Raw genomic sequence first — 15237 nt, 5'->3', positions numbered from 1 at the left:
TCGTGCATTTGTCAACTGACTTGCGCAAAAAAAAAAGAAATGTATTCGCCGACACAGTTGTGACCATAAAAAGACATTCAAACCTAAAGCGTCGAATAAACGATGAAAGAGACATGACACAAATAAACAATCATGAAAAGAGACTGAGTGGTCATGCCCGCCCAGGCCCCCCATGGGTCCCGCCCCCTCCCCTTCCCCTCCCCTCCCCTCCCCTCCCCGCCACCCAACAAACCCCTGAACATTCTTTGGCCTCCAAACACTTTTTGGCTCGGTCCAAACTCTTTTGTTTTGAAGATTCAGCTTCTTTCCCCTGTAATTCACTCTTGAGAGCTTCCTTTTCCGCCACCTCCACGAAAACAACAAAGGAAAGGAGCCAAAAGTTTTTGGACACAGCCCGAGGCCAACTAACCCCTCGCACATCAGAGGCGGTCCAGAGTAAAGTGTTGAATTGTCTATTGCATGAGCGCCGCGTAGTTGACAAATAGTCATCAAAGTCCTTGTACAAAACAAATACAGTATGATCATAAACAATCATTTCAATTTGCAGTCAGTGTCGTAGCCACTGAGTTTTGTCTAATTTCCTTTCATGCATGTGTACACTAGTCATAGAAGGAGGCTACAGGTCAGGGCAGGGTGAAAGGACTACAAGTGAGCGGCCAGAAAAAAAAAAAAAAGCTTAAAACATGAGCGGAAAAGAGCAGGAGCACAAAGATATAACGTTGCCAGGTCCACTGAACAGGTTCTGCTCAAATACACAACAGTACAACACTTAACACATGCAATATAAGCAATAATGTACAGAAATAGAGGCGATCAACACAAAAAACGGGAGGCTCCAGGAGTGATACCATTGGCGAAAAAGGGTCATGTGATGTCGTTTGACAGAAGATGCAAATTAGGACAGAAGTGGAATAGTCCAATCTTGTTTTCTAAAGGCTCCGTTTAGATATATTATAAAAATTTGGCTACATCCCACCACACTCTGCCGATAGCATCACTGAGCTGTAATAAATGCAAAGAACTACTTCTACAAAATGTTCAATCGTTTACTTCTTAAATGTTCTATGACGCAGCACTGACAGAGAAAAAGAGATTAACAGAAAGAAGAAAGTAACACAAGTTGTTGCTAATAAACATTCAACATGCTTCAACAGTTCGCTAAAACCAAAAAAAGGTAATCAACAGAGAGTTTTCTTTTTCCAATTGGCTCCCTGAAATAAAAGTGAGCTCTCGGGCCTCGCTGGTGCGTGGAGGACCAGGGCGGCCGGTGCTCGGGGTTTTCGGAGAGTCAGAGCCAGAGTCCGGAGGGCGTCGTCAGTCGTTGAAAGGGCCAGATGGAAGAGCCAGACAGGGAGCTCAGGATGTGGTCATGGAGGATGGGTCGTTCCACATGGCCGCCACGTCTCGGAACCTGGACCGCAAACGCCACTCGGTCAGTGAGTACCTTTTATTTTGACACACGTGACACTTTTCACAGAGATGAGCTCTTCACATCATGTCGTTATGGAATAATCGTACGTAAAGCAAAACATTTTCAAGTGTAGTGAAGACTACGCCACGCTGGCAGGTATCACAATCTTGTCCTCGCAGTGACCTGTGACCCTTTAGAGATTGGAACCGAGTACGGAAGGGCCTGCTATTGCCCAAATTGAATGAATTGAAACGCTTCGACTCGACTGTAAAAAACACAACTTGTATTTTTTTTTTTTTTGGGCCTTAAAGTTATTTTGCTTGGAACAACTTTGAAATATCATTCCTGGCAACAATGTTAGTGAGCGCAAACTCTTTTTTTGTTTGTTGTGAAAGTGAATATTCACTACAGCAAAAATGTTAATTTTCAATGGAATTATCCAGCTTTAAATTTCATCTGTGTTGCCTTGAAATTTTGAGCTCACACTTTTTTTTTTTCCTTTTCCATAGCATGGCGACTTTCCAAAGAATGACTTGAGGTGCAAACACTCCCTTGGTGATGCTGCGAATGAATTTGAAAGTGCAGCTTGGCCGTAAAATGATTGTATTTGGTAATGAAGCGATTGTTTAATCAGAGGAGCACAATCACACTTACATTTCTTGAAGCGAGTCCCTACTCTAAAAGGAATTAACACCTTTTTTTTCTTCTCTTCCACCAAAGGTCGACGTTCCTCTGGAGAGTGCGAAAGGTGCTGAACCGCACAAACATCAATACATATCGGCGTGAGTATATGACGATCTGTGATTTCTTCTTCACTATAATGACCTTTTAATTGTGTTTTCAAATTGCGCTTACTGCAAACGATTGCTTTGTGTCTCCTGGCAACACAAACACAAAAGGGGGAAAATGGGAAAATTAGCATTGTTGAAAGACGGGCTGATTGTCACCGTTTCTGATGAATCCAAGTCTGAGTCAAACTTTCCAGCTGAACACTTGGTCCATTTGATTTCCTTCACAAATGTTTCACTTTCCTTTCGGAACTCCTGACCAGACGACGAAATGTCCTTACCATATATAGCAATCACCCCGTGAGACCTGACACCTAAATACACCAGACACAAATAAATGCAATCACTCTGCTCCTACAAGCGTCATGGGGGGTGTAAGCTATCAAATTTTAGGGATAAAAGATCAAATGTTGGATCAAACCCGTAAAACCGAACAAAAGATGTTCCCGTCAAATGTGGATGGACGGACAAGAGAAAGGTTTCAGAAGCCAGGGGAAACTCCCCTTACTTTTTTTCTTCTATCTTCTGCTTACTTGTCAAGCTTTTTGCTGATTCCCAGCCGACTTCACTCAAGGTCACCTGACCACACTGCTCTGGGTTTTGGCTGTTGCTATTCCGGCACAATAAATAGAAACGTCCTCCCACCAATGAAAAATTCACAAAGATTTATGGAGAAAGCTGAGGAGAAAATTGCGATAGCCAAGGTGTGAGGCATACACGATTATTTCCAGTTCAGAATGATGACATGGACCAAAGTTGTTTTGGAGGTGTAAAAATGTATGCTTCTTCTTTAACTGCAGCCGGTCATATGGAGGAAGCTTGAATTAAACACTTAGCAAGCGTTCACCTTGCGTTGATGAGGTACTGGGCCAGGCTTATGTTGGCGGGGGTCCCTGTGATGGTGATCTGGCGCTCCGATGACCCTTCCATGGCGTTAGCAATTTTGATCTGTGCCCCAGACATCTGACGGATCTCGTTGATTTTGGTTCCCTGGCGTCCAATTATGCAGCCTATTAGCTGGGAAAAGAATGGAGGCGGGACTTAGGATGGCCAGGGCATGCACATCGTCAATCTTTCTTTAATTTTCAGATTTGTAAAAGCCATGCAATGACTCCCTCGTGATCGACTGAGCATCACTTATTCTAAAGTCAACTCGAATCGTGTTTTATTTGCTACTCACATCATTGGGAATGGTGAGTTCATGAGTACTGGCCTGGTTACTGGCATCCAGACCTGCTGCTGACCGCACCAGGAAGAGGAAGAGGAAGAATACATAAAATACAGTTTGACACCTTGGCGGAACTCATTTGAGCAATGCGCCACTCATCAGAACACTTGACTCTCCAGACGGAAAGTTGCATCATTTAAAGAAAGGATGCTATGGGAGCAAAATAAAAGAAAACGGAGAAAAAAAACAAAAAAACACCTCAACATCAACAAGAGCAGACCACCAGCAGGCCATGTCCGAGGCAGAGCAAAAAGGAGGAAGGCAACAAGAAGAAGAGAAGAAGAAGAAGAAGAAAGAGAGAGGAAGAGATGAAGAAAGTGTAGCAGGACGAGATTGTGTACACTTCTACAGGTGCAAACGAGAGAAGGAGATTCGGTAAAGAGGGTTGTCGTGTAGGTGGGTACGTACCGGGAAAGGCAGGGGTGGTCTGTCCGAGGGGGGTAAAGGGGGTTTGCTGCATAGCCAACTGGTGGAGCTTGCTCAACTGCTGAGGGGGGGAGGAGGAGGACAGCAAAGCTATGAGGTCATCGTTAAAAACACGTTTGCGCACACACACTCTCACACACACACACACACGCGCACACACACACGCCCACGCACAAAAGGCTATGAGAGTCAAGATAGGATCTGAGGAAACACAAAAAGGCCAAGGTGAAGACGTTCATAAAGGGCTTGGCCTGAGTTTGTTGATGTGGACGTTCAAGCATCTCAACTTCCATTTTTTTAAAAAAATTGTTGTCCTCTGCCATGCGAGCGCGAGAGGTCTTTTACGGATTTTTTGCGCAAAGTGCGCAAGCTCCTTTTCTTTGTGGAGGGTTGGCACATGCTGAGCTAGTAAAACCCAGAACGTTTTGTTAAGGATCCAAATCATGGCGGAGATACAAGAATTTACTCTCACTTTTCAAAGTGGCAGTACAATTGCGTTACACAGCAACCAACCTCATCCAGCAGATGGCGCTGCAAGTACAACTACAATGAATTGGTTACTGCGCTTGCACGGCAATTTTTCTGTACTTCATTGACATTTCTGTCAGTTTTTACTTGTAGACAAATACATTTTCCTTAACCATCTTCCTGCTCTTACTTTCAGTACTTGAGTATGAACTAATATCAAAAAATACTTTTCTATATTCATTTCTGATACTTTGAGACTTTTATTCACATCATATTCTACAAGTTGACTTTAATTTCTGGTCAATTTTGTTTCTATTATGATGCTGAGTCTCAAATAAGACCGTATCAGTCAAGTCAAACGATTGTTCGGCTTTGTTGTTGTGCTGCTTACATTGATTTTTGCATTCCTAAAATCAATAGCCTCTCAGTGGCCTAGGTTGTTTTACGGATGAGTGGCTAAGTGCCAAGACGCAGTCAACATGTTATGCGGCGCCGACTTCCTTGTTGAACTCCTTTGAGCAGACGAAGGAGACGTTACATGCTGGAGTGAACCAAAACGGGAGCGACTGTAAATATTAGATGATGATACTATCAGCTGGTGGTGTGAGCTGCAGGCCAAGCCCCCGGAGGTTTAACAGAGAACAAGGAGGAAGTCTTCCGAGTCAGAAGATATACAGTAGGAATCACATGTCAGAAAGCCGTAATAGCCATATTAATATTAGCATTTAATATTAATAAAGGAGGAAGAGGAGGTGCTGGTCGGAGCCTGCGATCCCAAGAGTGATATTTGGATGCAATGTGGAGCGCCGGGTGTGGCGAGCACTCACATCTGGATGTGGGATGGCATACTGTCCTTGGATGGTGTAAGCCTGCAAACATGAAACGGAGACCTTGTTTTTTCTTTTTTCAGACTGCATCGTTAAGTTGCCGCAACACTCACAAAACGTCCATGTTCTATCTGTCTGGAGCTTTAATTTTATTTCTTTATTTTTATTGCCAGGCTATGAGAAAGACATGCACTAAACTGTTGAATGCTGTCATGTTGGTCTATCATCAATCAAATCCAGTTGAATTATATCAATATGGGATCACTGTGATGGAGGGAGGACGGGGTGGGGTGGAGGGAGGAGTTCTGTGATTGGTCTATGAATGGGTTGGCGGAGATGCGCAAGTGGCCAGAACTCAGCTAAATTTCATTTCACTGTGAAAGACAGCAGCTGGAGTGATATCAGCAATTACCATTTGATCTCGTGGGCATCAGTGAGTCGTTCTGCACAGAACCAACCGAGTAACAAACCAATAAAAGGCCGAGTGCAATCAGAATTAACGAAGCAGCGTTTAACAAGGATTTTTTTTCTCTATTTTTTAACCTGATATATTGCGGTATTGTCATATTTGTGTGTTGCCTCCTGTCGCAACAACACTTGGCTCAGTTGAGTCATCAATGTTTAATGTGCTAAATCATTTTGGGTTCCTGCAGCTTTTGAATCACTCGTGGTGTCTGGAATGCAGTTCATTGGCGGAGTCTTTTTGCTGAGATTCTGTGGCCTGTAATTGTACCTCGCAGTTGGCACCTGGCCAAACAGACGTGAGCTGGAATGGAGTTGCCCGATTTCCCTCTTTTAGAATCACCCAATGAAAGTCCTATTTGTTTGGAATTATTTGAAGTCGAGACATTTTGACATTTGCTTTTTTTGTTCCGCCCATTCAGTTTTAGGACAGCCAGGACATTTTTCCTCATCTGTTTTTGGCTCTCATAAATAATTTTGTGCGCTAGGCCATCTCCCTGCTAAATTGATGGATTTTTCTTTTTTCACCCCCAGAATAATACACTGCGGGCACAGCCAAATCATCCCTTAATGACTCCAGTGATGCCTTTTATCCCAATTCCAGGCTGATGGATGGCAGTGAGGGAACAGCGGACAGCGGTGAGTGTTTCATGCTCGTCGAAGGGGCAGGTGGGGGGCGTGAGGGTGGGTGGGGATTGTGTGTGCGTGGTGACAAGGTTAGGGGTGGGGGTTGGTTGAATAAAACCTGGTGCGACACTAACAGGCAGTGGCTGGTGCTGCAGTAAGAGGCTGAGGTTGGCTGTGGACGCCCCCAGTGGGTCTGCTCTTACCTGGCCACCTGAAAAAATGACAGGGGTGGAGGCAGGCTTGGGGCGGTAGGGGATTGTGGCACCTTTCGGTGGGGACTGAGGAGAGCAAGGGTGGGAGAAGGAGTGAGATGTGGAGAGAGTGTTAGAGAAGAAGAAAAAGAGGACGAAAGAGAGCATCAAGTGAGACCGAGAGGGACGGTGCCTGGGGGGAGACCTGTGACACAAAAGTGCTCTTCACTGTGCACATGCGCCCAGTTTGCGATTCACCTGGAACATCACTTTCAACTGGATAATGATGACGCGACACACTGAAAAGAACCCCCCTTGTGCACGCTAGAGACTTACAGCCGTGTCGCAACGGTCCTGGCATCCATGGTGGGTGCCATCATGACGGCGCGCCGGACAACTGGCAGTGCAGACGGTTCAAATGTTCAAATCAACGATGCAAAAGACAGAAATGTGATTGGTCCCTGCAGGGGGTCACCAATATTTTGAATATTATTCATCTGCCATGCTCATTTATTAGCAATCAACACCGGCAAATCCCCTGTGTAGAAATGTGACCATGTGCCGATAAAAGTGGACAAAAGCGGCTGCCGTTGCAAAACATCCGTATGACGAGAGCGCCAAAAAGACGAGGCTCGCGTACCTCCAGCATCACCACACATATCTGTTTGACACACTGTATGATGGCCTCCGGCGCCCCGGAAATGGTCACCGCCCTCTCTGTTGAGTTGGGGAGCATGTCGCCCGCCACCTGGACCTGAGCGCCCGTGGACTGCAGGAAAGAGGGAAGACGACAGACGTTTGTTGGCTTCCCGACACGTGGGCTTAGCTTTCAGCTACCTCTCTCATCTCTTTGATTTTGGAGCCCCCTTTGCCAATGAGCGAGCCACACTGGCTGGCTGGGACCACAAGCCGGAGGGTCACAGGGGGTTTGCTGGTGGCAGGACTGTTGCTCATCGAGTTGATGATATCCTGGAATGACATTTTATCTCGTTTTACAGACTATTGCAGAATGTTTGTAAACAACGGGCGTCAGGATAGTTTCGGGTGGCAGACTGGAAATCAAACCTCCGTCATGTTGTTGTTCTTTTGGTTGGGTTCTCTTTTGAGTAATCAAACACAACGTAATAGCAGCCTTGCTAGCTAACATCTGCGCTAACGCACATTAGCCATTTCAGCGTAAAAAAAGTCTGTGCCATTCAGAAAAGGGAATTTATTAGCCGCTGTGATCATGTTAATTATGTCTACATTTCCAATGCCTATTTTGGAATCTGTTTACATTTTGAAATTGATTGGCATCCTTTTTCCTGACTAATCACAAATTGAAACGAAAGCATCAGAGAAGGAGGCTAAAATAAATTCAAGCCATTTATTGTCCTTTCTTGTTTGCTCTACTACGTGCAAACGACAGACGGGTTTGACATTGGTGTGCAGACCTTTTTATACATAGTTTTGAAATATTCTTTTTGTACAGGGAAAAACTGCTGGAATTAAAAAGATGTTCCAAACAGCCATCCATTGTGCTGCGCAACAAATAATGTCAATAAATTGCGCTAGAAGCCGTTACCTCCTCAAACTTGTAGGCTATCATCGCGAAGGCCTTGAAGATGGCGTCCGTTGGCCCAGTGATGGTGACTATCCGTTCGGGGCAGTTTCCTTCTGAGATGTTGATGCGAGCTCCACTCTGTGTAGCGGCACAGAGTCGTCTATCAGCAAGAAACTGCAGTGGCGCCTTGACATACAAGTGGCCGGCCCAACTTACGACTTTGAATTGTTTATTGAGTTTGCCAATTTATTTTTGCTTTGTGTCGTGAGCCAAAATTTGAGTTGCGCTAAGTTGCTTGGTCAGGAAACTAATTAAGTCGTAAATCGAGGAACCACTCCGTTCAATTTCACAAGAAGATGGCTACAGAAAACCTCTACTTACATCTTCCCGCATTTTCTTCACCGTCTCCCCTTTCTGGAAGTGATAAAGTCCGTTCAGATGCTGCAGTATTATTTCTCAATCAACAAATATTTTTACAAATATCAACTGATGACATTTACCTTCCCGATGATGCTTCCAACCTCCTGCCGAGACACAAATGCGCATAAATGTGAGCTTTTTTTTCTTTTTAATATGTGATAAGTGTCATGCGCCCCACCTTGCCGTGCATCAGCAGCCGAATTGTGAGGGTCACATTCAGTCCACCTTCTGATTGGACCTTGATGGGCTCCATGTCGGATTGTCGGAGGAAAGGGACGTGGTCGAGTCAAAGAGGAGTTTGAGGGCTAGTGAGGGTGTGAGGGTGCCTTCGACCAATGGGTCACCTACACGGCAAAGAGGGATTACGTCACACGGAGGTTCTTTTGAGTTGGGACACTTCCCTGTTCACAGTATGTCTTTCTGGACCATGCACAATGCTTATCTTGGGGGAAAAAACTCACACCCCTCATGTCTTTTTATGAGATGACAATGTTTTTTTTAAATGGATCTTGCCATTCTATTCCATTCTGTACAGACTCACGTTGAACATATTTGAACAGGATAAAAAGTTAACTGATTTGCCCGGGTAAAGAATTGTCTTTTTCTCCGCAACCATCCAAATTGCTTTGTACCATCTGGAAGTGTGGCTATAGTTCCGCCAGGAGCCATCCAAAGCATTTGTATTTTTTCCCCTCAAGCCCTTTTCAGCTGCTGCTCCCACTCGTCACTGACTGCCGAGTGGGGCCAGTTACAAGGGCGAACACAAGGGGGCGCTCCTGTCCATCATGTCAAGCACTCAGCCAGTATGGGACAAAACAATTACAATTAAATAACTACATGATCAAATGGCACCATTTACCTTGTAGAAAATTTGTGTTTGTTCTTTTAACGGTCAGAGATTAAAGGCGGCTTATTACATTTTAATTTGTAATGGAAACGTTTACATGTTTACGTTTATTACATCAGTTATAAAATTAAATCCATACTCTGCTGTATATTTTGTTACGCAGCACACAGGTGACCAGACCACTCATACCGGCATGCAAAGTGAGATCGGCTCAGTCAGAGTGATGGTGAGTTGCTCATTCAATCGTTGTAATGTTGCTCAAGAGCACTTTACGTAGGAGGACTGGAACTGAAGTCCTTTCAGTTCTATGGATGAACTATAAAACTGAATTTAACATGATTTTGATCTTCGGGTGTCACAACCAATTACTTTGTTTGTGAGCATTCAAAGGATTTTTTTTTCTCAATGGAATATGATGTAGCTATCTTAAAAATTATCCTCGTTTAAAAAGTATGTGCGTGCATGCTCGTTCTTGAAGCAGCTGACCTTGACAACGTCTTAATCTGCCAATCAGAGGCGGAGATGAAAACACATTTACAGTTTGCATCTCACCTGCCCCAGATGCATTTTGCTGCTGCATCTGTCTCCGTGCCATCTGCTAATTAGCAGTCTTTTAATTGCAAGAAATCAAGATGTTCCTTGATTAAAAGCACGGAGTAGCCAGCTGTGTGCCAGGAAGAAAAAAAAAAAGAAAAGAAAAAGCTACTGATGATGATTGCACTTGGCTCGGAGAAGAATTACAGGGCTTGATGTTGAATGATTAAGAAATCACTTAATGACAAATCATTACATTCAAATCTTAGAAGAGGGTACCATTACTATCTCGTGAGCAATTCCTCTTCTGCAGTTGCTGCAATCTCAGTGTCAGCCAACATTCAGCATGTTGCACTGGATCCTGAAATCATACCTCTGCTAAGCTATGCTGCATGCACGGCTTGGTTAGAGGCCAGGGGAGGACCAAGAGATAAGGACAGGGATTCTGCCGCCAGCTGTCTCTCCAATCTCCCAGAGGAGACCAGATTACATAAAAAACCTTAATCCGGGTTTAAGACTCCATCCAGTGGTGCAGGTCCTCACCAAGGGAGGGGGGGTGGGGGTGAGTCAGCGCGCATCTAAGTGCTGCAAAGCGCACTTTGTAAGTTGCTTTATGTTTAAGGTTACAGTTTAGCCCGTGGGTCAGTGTCCTCTTCATACAGAGATCCATTTATTGGTACCCGAGAATTCAGACCTTCAAAGCACTTCCTCCTTTGTGATGAAAACACTGAAAGCTGTAAATTGAGGTCAACCCCCCCAAAAATAAAATGAATAGTGATTTGAGCATACATCCCAGCATAGAATTAGGTCAAGGCCTCATGAATCATTTGGCCCATTGGGCGAAAAGCTTGCAGCAAATGGCGTTTTTTTTATTTTGAGGTCAGACTTGGACGTGCTTGCCCTTTCTTTGACAATTCCACTGCACACTATTTTACAAGTTTCCATGTATATTCGCAAACGCCCCCCCATGTCCGACAGTCCGTCAGGAAGTTGGGGGGGACGACACAATGAGGGACGACAGGGAATTTTTCATGACATCTGACGTGGAAAGTGGGTCATGCTCGGTGTTGCAGCGCTGCTAGCCTCCTCCTCTATGGCGGCTATTGAATTAATCACGCTTTACGCTCGGCTGGGCAACACAGTGCACAAAATGCACCATCGCCCCTACACACACCCCTCGCCTTCCTCCCGAATTTCACCCGTGTTTGATTGCCGTGCACAGAAAAGACTTGTGCGTTGCTGTTGAAGAAAGATGAACCCGAGGCCTTGTCTCTTTATGTCTTGGCTTCCATTTGTGCTCTTGTAACAATGGCAAGATGCTGCTTTTTTTTTTTTTATAAGGGGTTGCTGATGTGTAAATGATGCAAAAGCACCTCTGGCTAGGCACGGCTGGGGTCATTTCGTTCCCAAAGACCACCTCTCTTAGTTACGTTGGTGTTGACGGGCGAATGAATGTTATGTTGACGGCCATCACCAATAAGCCTTGTTGTGACTATGTTGCAAAACAAGTGGAAAATATCCTGTATAGCGCTTCCATGTGATCCCATCAAAAGCCCGTCGTCATCTGTCTCATCCACAAATTATGGGATGGATCCCGCCATGATGGTTTGATGCAATATGTCGGTAAAGACACTGACTGAATAATGTATATAATCCGTTGGAACTTTCAGAGTGCCTTCACGGAAAGAGCCATTGATGAAAATGAATGAGCACTTTTCAAAAATCAATCTTCCTGCTGTTATCTACCGCTGATGTTTTCATCTATGGATGAGACGGCTCATTTGGCCTTGGGCAAACTTTGACTGCGGCCAATGTGTTTTCCTCATATAAGGTCTCCGGATGTTTGTGCTCCAATTACGGGTGAACAAAAGGGGGAAGGGTAGCCCTCTGGCTGTCCTCATTGATGTTATTATTGTTTTTTTTCTTTTTACACAGTAGGATAACAAGATTTGCTTCAAAGGAGATCTTCAAGATGGGAAGCCTCCTTGAGAAATTCAAAATTCTCTTCACTGGTATATGAGCAGCTCTCGTCTAGTGTGTGCTTTTGTTGCAAGTGGTACGATAGGATGAGAGTGGGTGGGGTGGAGGGTGGGGGGGGGGGGGTCATCCACCCAATGCTACACCACTATGACAGTCCTTTCAAAAGCTGTCAGTCCACATCAGCGACCCAGAATCCCGATAGCTCAGCCTCGATCATGATCAAAAGCTTCCTCAAAGACACTCCCAGCAGAGTCAACTTGCAGCAAAGTCGCCTTCCAAGTGTCCCCGAGTGTGTTTGCTTGCAATTGTGGCAGTGGCGGGGGGGTTACGAGCGTCCGTGGCGCACTGTCAAAGGCTTAACGATACAGGCGCACCATGTTGTGCTGTGAAAAAGCTGCGCGTCAAGTCGGCCATTTTAGATTTGCCATAATTTGCGAAAAGTCAAGTAAGTCGCGGCTCCCGGTCGCTATGATGCTCGTTGACTTATGGCTTGCTTTTTGCGTCTTACAAAAGATATGTACAGGCTTCCTCACGTTGGCCATGTTGTGTAAAGTGAATTTTTGTACAACAACAAAGCAGTCATTCATCATGCCGTGCAGCATCAGACCACATTTCAAGCTTAGCAAACATGGCAGCGCTAACATCAATGTGACGATAATTGGACTAACAATCACAAGCGACCCATGTGTGCGTTTCAGCATGCCGCAGCGTGAGTCAAGCCGGCTGCAGAGAAATTCATACCAAATAAAAGCCGTCACGCTTGAGCAGGACAAAAGCTATTCTCGGTCAACGGCACCATTCTAAGAAATTGTCTTGTGAAAACTAAAATATTTCCACTCTGCATGAGATCCTCGTGGCAGCGGCGAGAAGTTAAGATAGCATTAACAAGATCTTTTCCGGATGATGAAATAAGATAATGGATCCCGAGAGTGGCAGCTCATCCAAGAGGTCATGGTTATACGGGTAAATTTAAAGAAAAAAGCATTTCAGAAATACTGATGGTGTCTCAAGCAGTTCGATACTTCAGAATTCCGGCAGCCATTGCTAAATATAGTCACCGTGCATGTAAAGATATAAATAGTGTACAATGTTTTCAGGGGGCAAAAATGAATTTATTAGGTAAAAACAGCTAGCACCAAACGTTGGCCTTCTATAGCCAGATAACTAGGCAAGAAAAAAACTGTTTTACCTTTCCGTAGGGCAGGATGATGTCAACGACCGCCGTTGATGTAGCAAGATTAAAAATCGCAAAAAGGAAAATGATCCCCACCCTCTCTTCCTTTCGCTCTCGCCAGGACGAAACGCCACCCGATTGGTCGGTGCCAAGGGGTCACGTGAGTGACCGGCGGAACACGTGACCGGCCTGGAAATTCGATGATCGTTGAGAAACTCGGCCATACGAGTTTAGATGCTGCCGTGCGATTTGTTTGCCATACGGTTTGGTGTTTGGTGTAAATAGGCCGTTTGATGACACGTAATCTGGGCGAGCATCACCCACCGCCCTATCAAGACCCTTCGACCCCCCCCCCTGCGCCCCCCTTCTCTTTTTTCGCTGTAACAAAAGGAGGGCATGCATGCCCAGTGAGGCACAAGGGCATCGTAGGGACATATCTAGGGTTGAGGTGCTTTAAATCGGAACTGTGGCCTCGGGGGACGTTGGCGTGCCCATCGGAGAGTCAAGAAGCCCAAAGTCTACTGAGTCCTTGTCAGCAAAATGAGTGGGCTTGTTTCAAATATGTCTTTTGGGATAGTTGAGGAACTTTTTGGTCTCGATCAGTCGAACACCTCTAAAGCTTGCGTAAACACCGCCTCTGCTGACATGTCATGCAGATCCTCTGTGACTCCTCTGCTTTTTAATCCGGTCGGCCGTGTGTGTGCGTGTAGAATTATAGGGCTTGGGAAGCAGCCCATCCAGATTTTCCAATCCAGCACAAATCCAGCCCTCATGTCAGATGGACATTTGTGCAGAGCTTAATCTGTCATTATTAGGTTTGGACGGGGGATGCTAGGAGAAAGCAAATGTTGTTGGATTAGGGGCAAATTGCAGACAATGGAGAACAGGTTTTACCTCATCTACAGTAGTTCCCGCATGTCTCATGACAAACAATCCTGGTACACATCGGATTCTCTGTTTCATACCTGTACCACACAAATTGTAAATTGTGCCTTGATGCAGCAAGCCAACTGTAAAACGGCCCGTGGGACCGACTACAAATAGAGCATTAAATTAGCTCTGCAAATGAATAACAGGAATTATGGGGGCGTATGATGGGTTGGCCCACCTTCACGACCACAATCGCCAGCCACATCAGCGAGTGATGCTTAACAGTGAAATAGTGACGAAGCTCCTTCCAGGTCCAGCCTGGGATTTTAGGACAAATCGGTAGATGAAGGGCACGGCAGGATGTCGGAGTGACGAGAGCTCTGTAAGTCGATCGACCCCACCCTGCGCTCCCTGCCTGCCGATGGCCTCGAGCAAGGTGACGAGCGGCCTCGCGACCAACCACCCCACCCCGACCAGAACTTGTCCCCACAGACAGCCGCATTTCCTATCAGGATGTTCGTGTCCTAATGGAGGCAGAAGGGCGTGAAGGACGGAGTGAGAGATGGCACTCGTAGTCAATGGCACCGATTGCTGTCCATGCAAGAGAGGCGGCACAAACATTGGGCTGAGATGACCCAACTGCGTGCGCAGTCACTATTTCGAAAAGTTGTGGAAAAGTGAGGGGGTAGCGTCCAGGTATGAAAAGTGCTTGACATGAAGAACCGTCGAGGTTGGGGTGCTGCCAAGACAGCAGAGAGAGTCAAATTAATTACCCCATATCAGGAAATCCTTTGGAGTCATTTTCATCATTGTGTCAATGTTAGGAAATACCTTCAACTTGAAATGAGGTCAAGAAATCCAATCTATTAACTCCTGATATTGCCCAGTTGTGAAGTAAAAGTCGTAAAGCAACATCATCCCCATCCAAAAAATATTATCTGGGTTAGAGGTGCCTTTACTTTAAAGCTGTGGACCGGTTCATTCAAGTCAAAAATGTTTGCGGACCGGCAACCGATGTTGGGGGGGGCGCGGGTTGAGCTGGCATTTGCTAATGCGAACAACTGGTAGCCACTAACGTTATTTTGATGTTAACCATTGCGGAGGCGGCATGTTCTTTGAATCAGTTTGCAGCCTGCCGGTCTGAAATGACTGTCAGGACAAGTGACAGAAAAAAAAAAATCCCTTATCATTAATTTGGGGACTTGTTTCACCTCAAGTTACCGAAAAGCTCACATACATGCGACTTACGTGAGCCATGTGTCTTCTTCGCCTGCTATTTTAGTGATTGCGGACTAATCATGTTGTCTTAATGGGCTCGTGCACATTTTTTTTCTTTGCCAGCCATTCTGCGGATCGTGCCCAGCCCAAACCGTAGTGCTTGATTCGTACGGGTCAAAAATGATACGTTGCATCACTAGTCACGAGTCCTTCATGGATGGAT

At 45.4% G+C, this 15237-nt stretch overlaps 1 protein-coding gene across 6 annotated transcripts; it reads right to left on the bottom strand.

Moving 5' to 3' along the window:
- Positions 1-220: 220 nt before the first annotated feature.
- Positions 221-13171, bottom strand: LOC148339415 (poly(rC)-binding protein 3-like). Of its 6 annotated transcripts, none has more exons than XM_088289914.1 (13): positions 12942-13171; positions 8570-8735; positions 8472-8495; positions 8353-8385; positions 7993-8109; positions 7266-7397; positions 7069-7197; positions 6372-6515; positions 5149-5190; positions 3836-3914; positions 3380-3438; positions 3047-3216; positions 221-1411 (listed from the first exon to the last, which is right to left on the bottom strand). In XM_088289914.1, the coding sequence occupies exons 2-13, from the start codon at positions 8642-8644 to the stop codon at positions 1357-1359; spliced, it is 1059 nt and encodes a 352-aa protein (XP_088146040.1). In that variant the 5' UTR covers positions 8645-8735; positions 12942-13171; the 3' UTR covers positions 221-1356. The 6 variants fall into 6 exon arrangements, with proteins under 6 accessions (XP_088146040.1, XP_088146041.1, XP_088146042.1 ...); XM_088289915.1 differs by having other exon boundaries at positions 3380-3435; XM_088289916.1 differs by having other exon boundaries at positions 3836-3911.
- Between the last annotated feature and the right edge of the window lie 2066 nt (positions 13172-15237).

Source organism: Idiotropiscis lumnitzeri, chromosome 3, assembly GCF_059441095.1.
Source record: "Idiotropiscis lumnitzeri isolate Australia: NSW breed Sydney's pygmy pipehorse chromosome 3, RoL_Ilum_1.0, whole genome shotgun sequence".
In the NCBI taxonomy this organism is placed as follows: domain Eukaryota; kingdom Metazoa; phylum Chordata; class Actinopteri; order Syngnathiformes; family Syngnathidae; genus Idiotropiscis; species Idiotropiscis lumnitzeri.
The sequence above is the reverse complement of the archived record's forward strand: the minus strand, read 5'-3'. Positions and strand labels throughout refer to the sequence as shown.